The sequence below is a fragment of the Nycticebus coucang genome, chromosome 10 (assembly GCF_027406575.1).
Source record: "Nycticebus coucang isolate mNycCou1 chromosome 10, mNycCou1.pri, whole genome shotgun sequence".
Lineage (NCBI taxonomy): Eukaryota > Metazoa > Chordata > Mammalia > Primates > Lorisidae > Nycticebus > Nycticebus coucang.
Genome location: NC_069789.1, coordinates 108,583,062 through 108,600,745, shown reverse-complemented (window position 1 = coordinate 108,600,745; position 17,684 = coordinate 108,583,062). Strand labels below are relative to the sequence as shown.

The following is a 17,684-nucleotide window of genomic DNA, read 5'->3' as shown; positions in this document are numbered from 1 at the left end:
ACTCTGGGTGTGAAGGCAGAGCACATGTATAGACAAAATGTTGTCTATACATACACCTGGAACACTATCCAGTCTTGGAAAGAAAGGAAATTCTGACACACACTACTACATGGACAAAACTTAAGAACATTATGTCAAGTGAAATAAGCCAGTCCCAGAAGGATAAATACTGTATGACTCCACTCGTTTGAGGTATTTGGTCAGAAATCGTGGAAACAGAAAATAGAATGGTGGTTGCCAGGGACTCTGGAGGAGGAATGGGGAGTTTCTGTTTAATGGGTACAAAATTTCTGTTTGGGAAGACGAAGAGTTCTGGAGATGGTGGTGATGGTTACACAATACAGTGCATGTACTTAACGCTATGGAACTGTACACTTTAAAATCTTAAAAACAGTTAAAATAGTAAATTCCATATTATGTGTATTTGTATGTATTATATGTCCAGAAAAGGAAAATAAGATCCTCCTGGCTAAGGGGCAGGGGAAGGAGGCCACAGTGGAAACAGGACAATGTCCAGAGAGGTCATGGACATGACTTAGACCAGGCAGCAGCAACAGGGGACAAATTCGGACTCGTTTTAAAGGCGAAGCCAACAGGATCTGCTGATAGTCTGCATGCAGGGAGTGATGAAAACCGAGAATCAAGGGGCACTTTTCCACTGGGGGCCTGAACATTGGGGTGAATGGTGGGTTCTCTAGGACGCCAGAGCAGTGGGAAGAACCAAGTTTCCTTGCGGGGTGGGTGGGAGAGGGGTGAAAATTCTCTGCTGCGCACCTTAGGCTGAGGATGCCTATTCTGAAGATAAGCTCTCGCCCATGTCAGGCGTCGGACATGAGTGAGAATAAGGTCAGCACGTTCTAGCAGCAGGAGAGGTCAGCGTTACTGGAAGACTGTAAGCAAGCAGGAGGGAGGAGGCAGACAGGTGGGCCAGAGCAGGCGAGGCCGCCGCGGGGAGATTGGTTAGGCAGTTCAGAATCTGCCACTGATCGCCTGTGAAACCTGGGGGAAAGTTACTGTCTATCCATGAATTTGGTAAGAACTAGCGTTTAATGAGCGCTTGTTACGTGCCGACCACTGGTCTGCAGACCAGTCTGGCAGGAGGAGGAAGCTCGCAGCCAGAGGTGGGTAGGGGAGTAGCCGGGATACACTTGGTTTGTAGGAGCCACAATCAGGTCGGGATTGCCTCCTATTTCCAAGATGGAGAAATTGAGGCCCGGGATGGGACAGTGGCCCGGTCGACCGGGGCGCTTAAAAGGTGCTGTCCTCGCAAACTCACAGGACAGGAAATCGAGGCCAGAGACAGGCGGTGTGCGATCCGTGTTCACCGAGGCCGCGCCTCCTGAACCGCTGCTCGCCCCTGACAGCACGGCCGCCTGTTCGCGTCCAGGTCACCGCGCCACTCTCGGTCCACGTCTGGTTCTGCCTCAGTACGCAGGGCGGACAGAAACCACGACCCGTTGTCAAGGAGACGCATCCCACACTTCTAAGTGGTGGAGGGACCAGGCCACTCTCCTCTTCCTCGCCTGCCAGCTTTTCCAGCCCCGGAGGCCCAGCCTTCCCATGCTGGGCAATGCCCAGCTGCTCCAGCCCTACGACCTCGCCGCACGGCGCCTCTTCTCCTCCGCAACTCGCCTCACCGCACTGTACGCATACCCGAGGCCCTCCCGCGGGCACCTGGGAAGCCCGCATGCATTCTGGGAAATGTAGTCTGAAGCGGGCAGCGCTCTACCAGGCCGCGCCTCCTGCACCGGCGAGGGCCAAGTGGGCGCTGACTCCTCTTCGGTGCATCGCGGGAAATGTAGTTTTGGTGCTGGTGGAGACGCCGTGTGGCTCTACAGGCCTTGTGCGGGTCGCCCAGTGATGGCCAATGGGAAGCCCCCTCTGCTGCGGTGCTTTCTGGGAAGTGTAGTTCTGGGCAAAGCCGGGGGCTGGGAGGGGAGTTGTCGGGCGAAAAGCGCGACTCCCAGGGCAGGGCGTGGGGGAGGGGGCACGGGTGCGTTTGGCGCAAAGCCTGCCGGGGCATGGAGTCCCAGTGAGCTTTGTGCGCATGTGCGGCAAGGTGGGCTTGGGGGGCCTCGCCTGGGAGAGAGAGGTGAGCGAGGGGAGAAAGGAGGGAGGGATTGGGGGTGGTGGGACAAGGGAGGGTTCAGCTGTAGGGAAAGGGGTGTCGAGGCCGAAGCAGGGAGGGATGGGAGAGTTGGGGGAGGGGATGAGGAGGGGGCTGAGTGAAAGGGGAGGGGGCCTGGGGGGAGGGCCGGGAAGTGGGAGGGGGCCGTGGATCCCCGACGTGGTGAACGCGGAAGACAGAAACCTAGGGAGGGGTGGGGGAAGGCATCGACGGAAGGGGGAGGGGACGCCGGAGGGGGGAGCGCGGAGAGGGGGAGGGGACAGCGGACAGGGGGAGAGGGAGGTGCGGGGGAGGGATCCCAGCAGAGGGTGGGCGCGTGCTGAAAGCTGGTGGGGAGCTGAACCCTTCAGAGTCTGGGGGCACCGGGACTGGACCCTCGTGGAAAGGTTTGCGGGAGGGACTCCAGGGGCAGGTGGATGTTGTGTGATATGAGAGCCGTGCAGGTGGGTCATTCTGTGCACGGTTGCACTTTTATAGACTTGTGAGATTCCTGAGGTTAAGATTTATTGCCCTGTTTTGTTCATTCCTTTCTCGATCTGGAGCACCTACCTTATTAGCTTGTTGTGTGTGCTGTTGCCATATGAAGTTGCCCAACCCCACCTCCTCTACCCCAGCCAAGGGGGACTCACCTTTTAAATATCTTATTTTTAAGCATCCCTTAACACCTCAACGGGGACCTGGGACAAAACACTAACTCTGGGCGCTTACTTAACTAGCCAGTAGCTGTTCTTGGCGTTTTTGTTTTCTTTATATCATTTTACAGCCAAGGAAATGGAGATCTAGAGTATGAAAAGGTGATGTTGAACCTTGTCCAAGGACACATAGCTGGCAGGAGGTAGAGCTGGAATTTGCTCCAGGGCTCTTGTGCCGTTTGTAAATATTTGTCCAGTGGGCTAGTGGCTCTCATCCAGGGCTGGTTGTGTCCCCTGGGGGGGAGGGAACATGTGGCAATGTCTGGAGACATTTTTGGTTGTCACAACTGGGGAAGTGCTTCTGGCATCTAGTGGAAAGAGGCAGAGTATTTCACGTTGCAGAGGATGCCCGATTCCTGTGACACAGGAATTGTCACAGACGGCAAACATGGTTAGTACAGAGGTCGGCCAACTCTGGAGTGTATGAACAGGTCTTCATCCAGCACTTTCTCTTTGCTGTACAACTTCTAAGTGTAACTCATGTTCCCAGCGCCCTCTTGAGGGGGACAGAGCTGTTAGTACTCCTATATTGCAGGTTTACAGGGGGAGAGATTCAACCCAGAGAGGGCAAGTCACATGTTCATGACACACAGCTGATGAATGGCAGAGCTGAAAGTAGAAGGAAGGCAGCTGGGCTCCAGAGCCTAACTCAGCTGCGAGGTTAGCCTGGCACACGCGGCTGCCAGCAGCGCTGGAGTTGGGTCTGAGTTTGATTCCTGGCTGCCTCCCTCTCTGAGCGTTAATTTCTCCTTCTGTAAAGTGGACCCCACCTCCTCAACTCACAGGGCTGTTGGAAACGTAGGGTGGGGCAGTGTAAGACATATGCCACTCAGTGGCTGTCTCCTAAGGTGACCAGGGCACCTGATTCTGATCTGGGTCATGGACAACGGGGTTGCAGCTGCTCCAGTGCCCAGGTACCCATTGGACCGTGGGGCTGATTGACACAGGGAATGGCCTTATTCATCATTCAGGGTGCTGTCTTGGGGACAGGCCCTGTGCTGGGTGATGCCAGGGACCCAGAGTATCATCCCACCTGGTCCTTTCCCTGAAGAGCACTTTCTGGACAGCCTGGGCAAGATGATCTGTGGTTCCTGCTGAGATTGCAGCCAGGTTGACTGAAGCCCATGGTCTGCTTTCTGGTTCGCCTTCCTCCCTAGCCCCAGCAAGATCTTTCTCACAGCAGAGCAGGCTTCTGTGCAGCTTTTGAGGCTCAGTTCTGGCCCTTGCCTGCCTGCCCTAAGGTGGGGTGGGTGGGAAGTAATGCTGTGGCCATTCCTAGAGCCGGATAGGGGTGTGTGTGTGTGAGTTCAGGCTTTGCCACTTGTAGCTCAGTGACTTTGGGCAGGATGCCTTCACTTTCCTGTCTGCTGCATGGGGTGATAATACAAACCTCAGGGCATTGGTCATCCCATAAATTCTCTTTGATTCCCAGCCAGGTCTTGGGGCTGGGAATAATGCCTGGTCTCTTGCCCACATGAAGCTTTAGTGAGGGAAGAAGACACACCAATTAGGTAACTCCAGATCTCATTAAATGTAAAAGAAAATAAGGGTGCTGTGGTAGGGAGCAACTGGGGTGAAGGGCACAGGGGTATGGCCTTAGAACGGGTGGTCTGGGGAGGCTACCTGAGGGGGATTAGCTGCATCACAGCCTTGATGATGATAATGAGAAAGAGCTAGCTATACAAAGACTGGTCAGGGGTCCTTCTCTGTGAAGAGCCAGGTAGTAATACGTTTGGCCTTGTGGGCAGCCTTGCAGGTGACTGGCTCTTGCAGCTCTGCTGTGATAGCTCCAAAATGACATTTTATTTTAAAAACTGGTGGTTCTCAAATGTTTAGAAGTCTGAACCCATTTATACCTTTGAAAGTTATTGAAGACCCTGAAGTGTTTTTATTTATCTATTGAAATGTACCATATTAGAAACTAATACTGAGAAAATTTTAAAGTACTTATTAATGGATTTTAAAATAGCAATATTTTTTAATGAAAAATAACCGTGCTTTTTAAATCAAGAAAGTTGGAAATGTGGCATTATTTTTTCTTTTTGCTTTTTTCTTATTAATTTTTTTCTTTTTTCTTTATTTCTTTTTTATATTTTGTGGCATTATTTTTTCACATATCTCTTCAGTGTCGGCTTTGAAGAGACATGGGTTCTCATGTCTGCCTCTGCACTTAGCCTATGGCCACATGGTCTCCAAAAAACCCCACCATATGCTCACAAGAGAATGGGAATGGAAGAGGCAAATAATGTCTAAGAGTTATCACTAAAACAGGTTGATGTCACAGTAACCCCACAGGTCCCTAGGCTAACCCAGGTCCAGTGTTCCAGGCCAGGGTTTCTGGACCTTGGCACTGTTAACATTGGGGGCTGGTCATTCCCTGCTGGGGCCTTCCTGTACCCTGCAGGGTATTGAGCAGCATCTTTGGCCACCTACCAGATGCCAACAGCATCATTCCCCTTATCCTCTATCACCACAGTCAAAAACATCTCCAAACTTCTCCACATATATCCACTGGGGAGATTGAGAATGGCCACTCTTGGCTGTGGCCATTATCTTTCTGGTCAAAGCTGTAGCCAGTCTGCATTGTCACCTTCAGGGAGAGGGAAGGAAGAAGACAGAGCAGATGGCTTCCTTGGGGATGGAGGTGTTACAGAAAGGGGAAAGGGGCAGGGTGGGTGTAGGGGCTCTCAGCATTCAGAGGGGATCCATTGGTATAGTGGTATGTCCCCCCATATGCTGGAACTCTGACCTCCAGGGTGACAAGGTTGTGAAGGTGGAGCCCTGATGCATAGGATTAGTACCCTTACAATAAGTCACAGGCAGCTCTCTTCCTCTCCACTCTTTCTGCCACGAGAGGACACAGAAGGTAGCCACCTGCAGCCCAGTGGTGCCAGCACCTTGATCTTGGCCTTGCAGCCACCAGTACTGTGACAAGTTGATGTCTGTGGTTTATAAACCTCCCCTTGTGTGGCACTTTATCACAGCAGCCCACATGGACTGAATTTCTTTCTTGGGACTGGAAGTCTGAGCTCAGGGTGCCAGTGTGGGTGGCTCTTGGCGAGGACCACCCTCTAGACTGCAGATCCTCCACCCGGCAGTGTCCTTGTGTTGTAGAGAGATCTCTGCTGTCTCTTCCTCTTGTAAGGTCAAAGTCCTGTTCAATGAGGGCCCCACTCTCATGGCCTTGCTTAGCTTAACCTACCTCCTTATCCCTCTCCCACAGTCACCTTGAGATAGCTGCAGTATATGAATGGGGGGACAGTTCAGTCCTTGCAGTTAATGAGGCAGAGGTTGTGGTGGCTTTGGGGTAGGCATCCTAAGGTGCTTGCCTCAGGGTCAGAGGGTCAGAGTATGATCTGTGCAGAACAATAGGAGCAGTGCCCATAAGAGCCTTCCTCTCCAGGCCTGTTGTAAGCCCTTCCTGGGTTTTCTAGTCAAGTCCTCCCATGGTGCAGAGGGCCCGGGAGGGGGTTACAGTCACCCTTTTCCCATCCCCATCTTGGGAAGCTGCTTGGACAGCTCCACCCCTGAGTCCCAAACCATGTGGTCCCATACGGGAGGACACCAAGGCTCAAGGGACAGAGGGCCTCACCGGCCAACTCCCTCCACAGGTGCTGTCTGCTCAAAGGCCCCATGGAGGTTGCTGCACTGCCTGTGAAGCAGGAGGCCCTGGCCGAGGGCTTGATGCTGGACTCGCCGTGGCACCGCTTCCGCCACTTCCACCTGGGCGATGCACCTGGGCCCCGTGAGGCACTGGGGCTGCTGCGTGCCCTATGCCGGGACTGGCTGCGGCCTGAGGTGCACACTAAGGAGCAGATGCTGGAGCTGCTGGTGCTGGAGCAGTTCCTGAGTGCACTACCTGCAGACACGCAGGCGTGGGTGTGCAGCCGGCAGCCGCAGAGCGGAGAAGAGGCAGTGGCCTTGTTGGAGGAGCTCTGGGTGAGGAGTTGGAGGGATGGGAACAACGGGCTGGGGGCAGGGGAGTGACGAGAGGCACACCTCTCCTGAGCAAAGATGAGGACTTGGAGGTGTGGTGCCCTCTCTACAGTCGCGCCTTATGCAGAGGAAGAACACAGACTGAAACCAACCAGGGAGAAGGTGAAGGGCAGGGGGTGCATGGAGGTTCCTGCAGGGAAGGGCAAGAACCATGGAGGTTCCTGCAGGAATCTTTCCCTGTGGAGTTTGGCACAGGTGCTGACTCTTCTGTGCCAGCCAGGGAGCTCCTCAGGTTGGTGTTCAGAGTTCTTACTGGGGGCTCTAGCACATAGTGTAGCTGCCCTTTGCAGCCAGCCTCACTCTCCAGTCCCTGGGAGGTCCACGTTCAGCATGGCCTGGACCCCACCCCAAGTCCATTGTTGCTGTCTGATCTCTAGGGCTCTTGGCAGACAGATGCTTCTGTCAGGATCAAGATAATCCAGAAACATATCCCCTCATCAAGATCCTTAATTCAGTCACATCTCCAAAGTCCTTTTTGCCCTGAAAGGCTGCATGGTAACAAGATTCTAGGATTGGGGCATGGACATCTTTAAGGCTATTAGAGGTGAGGTGAGCACAGGGCGAATTGAGGGGGTAATAGAACTAGCGTGGAATGGGGTGGCCTTGAAGTTATTCTCTTTAGTTTGCATTAATCCTTAGGATGAGACTCAGCGCACCAGTCACCATGTAAGTGGGTTTCAGCCACATTGATTACTCTGAGCTCAGCCATCTGTTTCTTTGGCATTTTAATGTCCTTTTATAAATAGATGGCAAATGTGGATAGTAGCCATTATTCCTTTTAGCAAAATTTTAAAAATATCTCCCATTTGGGGAAGAGTAGGGGTCCTGTTGGTTCAGAGATCTGGAAGTTTGGGAGTCACAGGCCACATGGCTCTAAGGACTCTTCTCAGTTCTTCAGAGTCTGGGGGTGGGGGTTGCAGAAACCTGCTGGCAAAGGCAGCCTTGGTGTATTTATTTGTAACTTTTTTTACGGCATGTTTAGCCCTAACTGGAATGTGGACTCACATGGGTAGGAGCCTTGGGGTCATTACTGATGTTTCTCTGGTGCTTAGACAAGTGTCTGTATGTAGTAGGTGCTTGTTACAGAAGGGATGAAGGGATAAGTGATTTCCCTGGGCCTTCTCTTATCCTGCCTTGAAATGCAAGGCCTGACATAGGAGGGCCAGGGCACAACTGCTTCCTCACTTCCATGGAGGGAGTCTGATCTCCTAGGAGGATCAGATGCCTTCTCTAATGTCAATCAGCATCCCTCCTGGGGCATACAATAGAAGAGGGGATAATTTGAGCTGTATTGGGGCAGAGATGAGACAGGGCATCTGTCAGCCTGGAAAACCTAAAGAAAATTCTAGCCTGAAAATAGCACAAGTTGGCTGTTCAGTGTAAAAGCAGAAATAAAAAAAAGCAGAAGGCACATAGGTCAGTAAAGCCTAAACTCATTCTTTTAAAAGAGTAATAGGATAGTGCAAACTTCAGCACATAGGTTCGGAACAAAAGAAGAGACAACACAAATAAACTTCAGTGGTGGGAATAAGCCCATCTGTGGAACAGAGTAGATGTGATGGATTTGAGAGCTAGTGGGAGCACCATTACAGCTTACACAATACCTTTGAAGACTGAGATGAAATGGACAGCTTCCTAGAAAAACCTAAGTCACCAAAATATGCTCACGAGGTAGCAGCAGATCCGAAGAGTCTAGAAGCCAGAGAGGGAATAAAATAGTAATAAAAGACCTCCCCTGCAAAAGGTACCAGGTCCCAGTGGTTTTATGTATAAGTTCTGCAGACCCCCAAGGAACTGATCTTTGTCATCCCTTACACACTGTTCTAGAGCAGAGAGAAGGCAGGAAGCTGCCTAGTTTATTTGGCAATTCTGCCAACACCCCCCCCCCACCCCGTCCCCCCACACCAACAGGCCTAACCAGACAAGGGCAGCACCAGAAGAGAAAGTTGTAGGCCAGACTCATGTGGGAAACAGACACAGGAATCCTGAATAGATAGTAACTCCTTGATCCAGCAATAAATCGATTGGCTGATGCATTATGACCAGTTTAGCCCTGATATGTACAGATATTTCATGATTAGGAATGTCTCAGACTTCGGAGCTAGCCAGACCTGGATGTGAGTTTGGCCTCCATCACTTCCAAACTGGGTAACCTTGGACAAATACCCGGGACTCTGAGCCTTGACTTCCTCAGCTGCAATCCTGGAATAGCTACTCCTGCACTCTCCAGGGTTGGGTGTGTGTATTCATGGAATGTGTTCCTGGTTTTGCAAAATTGGCTCAGCTATGTAAATTTGACAGTTATACTCACACTTAAACAGTTTATTACATAGAAAGGACATAGATTAAAACTAGCCAGACACATCATGGGACAAGGTCTAGGAGGATTCCACTAACAGGGCTTGTTGCTGTCCTCACCCTGTGGTCTTATGGGAAGGACAAACTCCTCCCAGCAACAATTTACCTCCTGGCAACAGCATGTGACAACACACAGTGTTGCTTGCCAGGAAAGCTCCCCTGAGCCTCCGTGTCCCAGGATTTTGTTGAGGTTGGACATATACACATGGCTGCACTTTTGTTTCCAGAACACGGCCTGGAGCCTCCACCATGAGTCATGGTGGGTTGGTATAGCCTGCACAGGTGGTCCAGGCCTCAGCAGAGCAAACACTGTCCCAGCAGGCAGTGAATTCCAGGAGTTTGGAGGTGATTTCCCAGGAGCTACAGGCAAAGGCCTAGTCCTGCCACATAGCAGCATCCTCTCACTTAGGCTCACAAAGTCCTCAGGGGTCAGTCCTGGGTACTAGTGTCCCCTGAGTTGAGCTGTTGCCATATGGCACACAAAAGCACACAACAACAATAATGAACGCCACTCAGCAAGACAGCACCATACACTGACATGGATGCACCTGTGAGACACTGGTATACCAAGGTTGTGAACCCTCATGGAGTTGTTGGTACAGTACTGCTAATGTAAGTATATGGTCGTGAGTTTGCAAACTTAATTGTAAGAAAGATGTTCTCACAACCACAGCTCTGATGGCCATTCCAGAAAAAGTGTTCCAAAGTGCTTTGAAGGGTGGACTGGGCACTGGCATCAGTGCATAGATTCCCAAGGGGAGTACCTCAAAGGTGACCGTAGTGATACTCAGCCGTGAGGTATGTAGCACTGTTTCTAGGATGAGTTCATGGACTTAATTGCCAGACCTGGTATACTAAATGCTATAGAATTATACATTTTATATGGGTGCATTGTGTGTGTGTGTGAATTATACCTCAATAAAAAAAGTCAAACAAGATGTAGTAGGTAGGTACCCAGATGGGGATGTACTAAATCACACAGACCCGGAAGTTTGTGCAGGAGATGGGAGAGCGTGTTCCAGGCAGCGGATCAGCATGTGCAAAAGAGGAGAAGTCTGAGAGCTGGGCATGCTCGGGACATGACCCCAGTGACTATAGCTGGAGCCAGAGGGCTTGGCAAGGGCCGGCCTCATGGCCACTGCAGATACAAGTGAAGGAGCGCCTTAAGGGGCAGGAATCAGTTTACATTCCACCAAAGTGGAGAAACGACCATGTAAATTATTCATCCTGCCCTATGAATTCACACACATTGTGGCCTTAAGGAAGCTTGCTGTGGAATCCTTTCACCAGCTAATGGGATTTTAGGCATTGTCAGTTTCATACCAATGATTTCTCAGATTATGGTGCAGGTGATACTCCAAAAGGACTTGAAACAAGTAAAATGTGGGAACAGTGGTTTGATTTGTATAACTCACGGGTCAACTCATTTGTTGGCACCAGCAGAATTCTGATCTTTTTTTGGAGGCAGGGGCTTGAGGAGCGCTGCCAACAGTGTAAAGAACCCAAGAGCAGAGTCCATCTGAAACTTTCTCTTTGCCTTCTTGGCTGGTGCCAACCTGCTCAGCAGCTGCTGTCTGAGCTGGGAAAGGTTCTGTTTCTAAACTTAATTTACTTTGTATCAGAGTTGAAAATAGTTCACACAGTCTGTACTTTGTTAGGGAGTCTGCATTTTATCCAAAGGGTGGGAAGAAGGTAAAGGAAGATGGAAAGCAGGTGTATTAGTTATCAGTTTAGGACAAACCATTCCAAGTTTAGTGACTTAAAACAATAGATATCTATCATCCCAGAAGTTTCTGGGTCAGGAGTTTGGGAGTATCTCAGGCAGGTGGGCCTGGCTCAGTCTCTGGCAAGGTGACAGTTACAGTGTTGGCCAGGCATTATCATCGGAAGGGTGGCTGCTTCTCAGATGGTCCCTGGCCCAGTGGGCAGGAGGCTGCAGCTCCTTGTCTGTGGGTCTCTGCATAGGTGGTCATGAGCGCCCTCCAGCACCACAGCTGGTTTCCTCCAGGGCAAATGACAGGATTCAGTGAGTGCTTGAAGGTGGCAGGAAGAGAGAGGGAGGGAAATACAGGTCAGCATCAGGTTTCTCAATTTCAAATGTGGCATCATTCATTTCAGGGACCAGCGACTTCCCCAGATCAGTCTTCAGCAATGAGGCCACCTCGGGATATGGCAGAAGGCTCTGGGGTCAGCGTTGGAAAGGAAGAGAGTGAGATGATTCCCCTTGGTGAGCAGCTGCCCCTTGCCCCATATTCTTCTTACTGTCTCCAGCACCAAGTGCCCTTTGTCTCTCATCTAAGTCAGGGACTGAAGACCTGCTGTCATTCTCTTGTTCAGTGAACAACCCTGGGATCAGAGCTAGTGCTGACAGAGACATCCATTGTCCTTGGAGGAGCTCATGGCAAGTGGGGTCAGAGTTAGGAGGGCAGGTCAGTTGAGGGTCATGAGAGCCCCGTGTTGAGCACTGGCTGTGGCTTTGAGTCAGTGGCTGCCAGCACATTGAAATCCCCCAGCCACCCACAGAGAGACATGGCATTATTATAACATCCTGAAACCCTGGTACAGAGATGAAAAGACTTGCCAGGTACTGACAAGGCCAAGTTTTGACCCAGGTGGTCTGGGCCTTTTCACCCAAATACTCAGGCAGGGCCAGCCTCCTGCTTTCACAGGAAAGCTCCAGAATTTCTCTCACAGGCTGCAGGGAAGTCACTTGCTCCTCGTGGCTCAGTTGGTGTGGCTAGGGATGCTGTGCTCTGTGCCAATGGCCACAGTGGCGTCCAGACCCACACTGGGAGCTGGTTCCATCCCAACACACTCAGTAGGGGAGAGGGGAGTACCATGAGGTACTTCTTCAAAGGAGGTAAAACAGGCAGTGGGAGGCAGAAAACAAAATGTGTCCTCCAGAGCAGACAGGCCTCTTCTGGAGCTCAATGCTGGGGGCCCAGTTATAGTCTTTCTGGGGGAGGCACCGAGTGAGCTCAGGACATAGGGACAGATGCAAACAAAGGTGACTTACCTCCCTAGAATTTTATAGAGCAGAGTGAGAGTCAGAAGAGACATATTTTCCACCTAGCTTACCCATCTTCACTACCCACCTCCAACTTTACTCCTTAGATACCCTGCCCACCTACCCACCTCTCCTGCCTCATAAGTCATCCACCCACCTATCTGTCCCTCCAGTGCTGACCTGCCCATCCATCCAGCCATCTTCCCTTTCACCAGCTAGTTATCCATATACCACCTGTCTTCACCCCTTCACCCATGTCCCCTCTTACCAGTTCACCCACCTACCCATCTATCTATCCACCCATCCAGAATTAATTGTCCATCCATCAATCCATTATTCACATCCTCCATTCATCCATCATCCATTATTATCCATCCATCTACCATCCAGCCAGAATCCATGCATCCATCAGTCCATTTATCATTCATCACTGATATCCCATCGTCCATCCCTCAGTCCATCATCCATCTGGTATTTATTGGGCATTGACTATACCAGGCACAGTGCTAAGTACAGAGGACCCAGCCCCTCTTCCCACCTCACCGCCCCCTATCCCTCACCTGCCCCTCCCTTGCCCAGACCTGACCCTCCCTGACTCTGTGCCTTTATCCAGCAGGAAACACTGCCCCCGGGGCTGAGGTGCCAGCATCGGCGACTGGGGACTCCCAGGCCACGCGCCCCTATAAGCAGGAGCCTGGCAGTCCCCCGCTGCCCCCGCTGGCTCCTGGCCTGCCCAGCTTCCTGGCAGCCCCCAGCACGACCTCTTGCCCGGAGTGTGGGAAGACATCCCTGAAGCCAGCCCACTTGCTGCGCCACCGGCAGAGCCATTCTGGTGAGAAGCCGCATGCCTGCCCCGAGTGCGGCAAGACCTTCCGGCGCAAGGAGCACCTGCGGCGCCACCGGGGCACGCACCCTGGCGGCTCTGGGCCGGCCCTGCGCCCGCTGCCGGCGCGTGAGAAGCCCCATGCGTGCTGCGAGTGCGGCAAGACCTTCTACTGGCGCGAGCATCTTGTGCGCCACCGCAAGACACACTCGGGTGCACGGCCCTTTGCCTGCTGGGAGTGTGGCAAGGGTTTTGGGCGCCGCGAGCACGTGCTGCGCCACCAGCGTATCCACGGCCGGGCTGCAGCCAGCACGCAGGGGGCAGTGGCGCCAGGCCCCGAGGGTGGGGGCCCCTTCCCACCTTGGCCTTTGGGGTAGTCCTGGCCCTTGCTGTAGCCACACCAGGTCCACCCTTCCCTCAGCGTCTTCCCCCCTTACTGCTTGACTCCCACCCCTTTCCCCCTTATCTGAGCTTTGCAGTGCTGGCTCCCATCCTGCTCCTCTCCCGTCGCGGCCTCCCTGTTCTCCCTTCCTGGTTTCTTTTCTCTGTGCCCTATGGAGGGTGCCTTGGCTAAACTATCCTATTCTCTTCCCTCCTCTCTCTATCCCTCCCTTCCTTCCTCTGTCCTCACCCAATCTCCTTCTCTCCTTGGTTCCCTCTCCCTGGAGAGCAGCAATGAGGCCCTGGGCCCCAGACATGAGGAGATTGGCAAGGGCAGTGCTGGCCCCTTGATGAAACAAGGATGATAGGAAAGGGGTCTGGTCCCTGGGAATCATCCCCTGGGGCAAGGTTCTGACACTGGACCCAGGTCTGGCTGTGGGCTCTCAGCTTCCCTGTCCTCTCTGAGACAGAGGTACGTGCTCTTGGGAAGCTCACTGGGGACAATTCACCAGCATCCAGAGTAATAAAGTCACTGACCCAGTGTATAGACCCAGAGTCTGAGGCTTGTCAATGACCCCTCTAGGGCTGTACATTTGGGGCCCCCTTTCTTGTCCCCCTCTCAAATCCTCCAGATGTAAGGATGGCTCTGGGAAGCCACTTAGGAAGGCTTGGGTTGTGTGTGTGTGTGGAGTGCCCCCGTCCGTGTCCCCTGGAGGTAGGACTCATGAAGGAGGCCTGGCCAAGTACCACGTGAATGTGGGGTCATGTCTAAGCCCTTCAGTCTCCAGTCTATGTGACTGTAGGCATTTCATACCTTCTGTGAGCATGTTTCCCCATCTTTCAGTGAGGGACCCCAAATATCTGTCAGCGGGTCTCTCAGGTGGCCTGTTTTGCCAAGAGGGGAGTCCTCTGGTGTCCAGTTGGGTGTGACTCACTATTGGGTGGAGGCTTCAGCCTGCCCTGTCTTTTTAGGGAGCCATTGGTCCCTTGTGCTTGGCTCAACACAAGAGTCCTGGGTCCAGACCCTGGTTCCTTCTCTCCAGGGAGGAAGGCTCTAGTTCCTGCTGGGTGTACAGAGGGCAGCGGCTTTGGAAAGAGGAAGAGGAGAGCTCTGAGTCTGACTGCTCCACTGGCATGTGACCCGTCCTGGGTTGAGCTTCACTTTGCCCTTGGCCCCTGAGCTTCCAGTGCCTAAGCCCTGCAGGGGCTGTGACTGCACCCGCCCCCCCTACCCCCATCACTGCTGTGTGCTTTGCAACCTTGGCTTTTGGCCAGAAGTCCAGCACTGATATGTCTGACTGGCAAAATCTGGTTACAGCCAAGCCCTAGCTGCAAGGGAGACTGGGAGAACAGCTGGGGACTGTCCTGCACTTAAAACTGGAGCCTGGCTCCACTCTGGTAGACTGGGGCAGTGTTAGGGAGGGCAGGTGACTGTTGTAGGCCCTCTCAACAAGGCATTGGTGGTCTCCTCAGGCTGGCAAATGACGTACCTTCCTAAAAGGCCTATTTCTGAGACATCAGGTTTTGAGTAAATCACTGGCTCAGAGAGGGTCCTTTCTGCAGCATTTTTTGTGCACACTGAGAGGTTGTGTCACTGGGCTCACTGTGGCAGAGAAAAGGAGCTTGGAGGTTCTCAAGAGGGGACTGGGAGGAATGTAGGAAGTGAGGATCCCGGGCCAGGCTGGGTCTGAAGACAGGGACTTGCATGGTGTCATGCGGCAGCATCACTGTTCCACCTTCTCAGCTGAGCAGATGGCACAGGAACTAAGGCAGCTTTACAAGTTCCCATAGTTGCCCAGGGCTTCAGCGGACTTTGAACCCTGGCTAGTCTGCTGGATCCAGCGTCCAGGAGGCCTCTGATCAGTATCTGACAACCTCTCTAGGAAGCAGCTAATAGTCAACCAATTTACACACAAGGAATTTGAGGCCTGCAGTAGTTCAGCAATTGACCCAGTATGACCCAGCAAAGCTAGGCATGGAATCCTGTAGACCAGGAGTGGACCCTAGGCAAGATCTGTCTTGCAGACATGATTTGTTTATCCTGCCTGTCTGGATCTGTACAGTGTTTTAAAAAATATAAATCCAACTGATGCATTTAGAAATCAGAATGGGCATGTAGCTCACACCTGTAATCCTAAGGACTTGAGAGGCTGAGGCAGGAGGATTGCTTGAGGCCAGGAGTCTGGACAACATGGAAAGACCCCATCTCTAATTTTGTTTTTTTGATTAGCCAGGCATCGTGGCAGGTGCCTATAGTCTCAGTTCTCAGGAGGCTGAGGCAGGAGGATCCCTTGAGCCCAAGAGTTGGCAGCTGCAGTGAGCTGTGATGATGCCATTGCACTCCATGCTGGGCAACAGAGCAAGACTCCATCTTTGAAAAAATAATAATTCACATAACACTTGGAATTTTGAGACGATCTAGAAATTCTGTATCTTCATTATCATGTGGAAATGGTTTGAGTGGAGGAGAGGATGCCCCTTTATAGATGGAACATATGATTTCCAGATTCTTTGGGGTGATATTGTACTGCTGTATACATGTTAAAGAGACAGCATCTTGCTCTGTTTCCCATATCTGGGATATAGACATGAGCCACCAAATCTACTGCTCTGCTATTTCTCTTGTCCTGGTCCCCTGTAGAGATCTAAATTTGCAGATCCTGCTTTAGACAAGGATGGTTTTTGCTACTACAGTATTATGATAAGGGAAATTTCTCTATTCCCAATAGGAAATTTTGTTCTCTCCTCTCTTTCCTCGTACTGCAGCCATTGGAGAGAATCCAAGCCCTTGTATCTTCCTGTTAAGTTTCTTTCTTTTTTTTTTTTTATTAAATCATAGCTGTGTACATTGATATGATCATGGGGCATCATACACTAGCTTCACAGAGCTTCACCAACAGTGTTCATAGGTGGGAGTAGCAAAGGCCTTCCTTGGTGTGGGATCAGCAGCAAAAACGATGAGGACAAAAAATTGTGGCCCTGCCATGTGGAAGGTGAATGCCGAACCATACCAGGGACAGGAAGAGGAGGGGCTAATGGGACAAGCCTCATATTGACATGGAATGGGAGGCTTATCCAGGGTGCAGGAGTTGGGGGCTGACAGGATGGGGGCCAAGAAGAAAGGGGAAGCAGAGCATTAGGACATCTCAAGATCAGGGAACATCTCTGCTCAGAAAATTTATTCCTCATTCATTATAAAAAAAATACTGATGGAACACCAGTTGTATGCCAGCCCTTAGGTGGTAACAGGGGACAAGATCCTGAACTCTCACTAAGGTTAGAGTCTGATGGGTGAGAAACACATAACTGTTGTAAGATGGTGCAATTCTCTTATTCATACATTGTCTGCTTATTCCAAAAATATATCTCAAATGCCTAGGAAATGCCAGGTGCCCTCTGTGACCTGGTTGGTGACTCTGGGGAGTGATGATACGATAGGAATTGATGGCTCAGGGCAGGAAGAGCCTGCCTTGGGAGCTGACACTATGTGAGAGGGACCCATCATGGGGTGACCTGGGGCAGGAATGTGCTCGGCATGTTCCAGGACCACAGAAGAGACCCAGACAGATGTCGCAGGAACTGTGGGAGATCTCGGCAGGATTCAGGCAACACGAGGCCTTGTACCATAGCTCAAATTCTGTTCTACATGTGGTGGACAACAGTTGGCATGATGGGTGATAAATGGTCAGATGTGGAAGCAGGGAGACTAGCCATGGTGTCATCCATGTCAGAGTCACTGGGTCTTAGACTGGGTTGGGGCCTGGGGACCACCAGACACTGACCCGGTCACCTCACTTCTACTGAGTCTCTACAATCTCCAGAAATGGAAACTCCAAGTGGACGTGCCACCACCACCCCAACACCCTCTGTTAAAGGGGAGAATTGTGATTCAGACCCAGGCCTGGCCGGGTACAGACCTGGCTCCTTTCTCATAAAGTAAGAATATTTACAAAATATTCATTACAAGAAAATTTTATAAAATATTTTTAAAATATTCTCTGCATTGGCTACCTCTTCATAAAATGTTGTAATGAATATTTTTTAAGTAAAAGTTCCTTTAGCTACAGTTTCCCCCCTCTGTATGTTGATTTTATTGGTGACCTTTGGGTAAGAGAGCACGAAGCTCTGTAAGGGCTCATCTCTGCACCTGGGAGGATGGAAGAAGACACCACCCTAGAAACTGACTCCAGCATCTCAGGGGGACCTGCAGGGTAGTGGTGTGGCAGCGGCACCAGGCGGTGGCAGCACTGAGGTGTCCGTGATGCTGCCTGCCCAATGACCACGATGAGGGGGTGGGTC

The 17,684-nt window shown here is 51.6% G+C and overlaps 1 protein-coding gene across 4 annotated transcripts; it reads left to right on the top strand.

Moving 5' to 3' along the window:
• The first annotated feature begins 1,958 nt into the window (after window positions 1–1,958).
• ZNF444 (zinc finger protein 444) lies at window positions 1,959–13,932 on the top strand. 4 transcript variants are annotated; one of them, XM_053605956.1, is made up of 4 exons: window positions 1,959–2,092; window positions 6,432–6,759; window positions 11,293–11,401; window positions 12,798–13,932. In XM_053605956.1, the coding sequence occupies exons 2-4, from the start codon at window positions 6,454–6,456 to the stop codon at window positions 13,379–13,381; spliced, it is 999 nt and encodes a 332-aa protein (XP_053461931.1). In that variant the 5' UTR covers window positions 1,959–2,092; window positions 6,432–6,453; the 3' UTR covers window positions 13,382–13,932. The 4 variants fall into 4 exon arrangements, with proteins under 4 accessions (XP_053461931.1, XP_053461928.1, XP_053461929.1 ...); XM_053605953.1 differs by having other exon boundaries at window positions 12,795–13,932; XM_053605954.1 differs by lacking the exon at window positions 1,959–2,092 and adding an exon at window positions 2,427–2,514 and having other exon boundaries at window positions 12,795–13,932.
• Window positions 13,933–17,684: the final 3,752 nt, after the last annotated feature.

Bases quoted from the DNA above. Each gene is read 5' to 3' on its own strand.
- ZNF444 (XM_053605953.1), top strand. From the start codon at position 6,454: ATGGAGGTTGCTGCACTGCCTGTGAAGCAGGAGGCCCTGGCCGAGGGC. The intron at 6,760-11,292 runs GTGAGGAGTTGG...CATTCATTTCAG, and splicing joins CCTTGTTGGAGGAGCTCTGG to GGACCAGCGACTTCCCCAGA. The intron at 11,402-12,794 runs GTGAGCAGCTGC...GCCTTTATCCAG, and splicing joins GAGTGAGATGATTCCCCTTG to CAGGAAACACTGCCCCCGGG.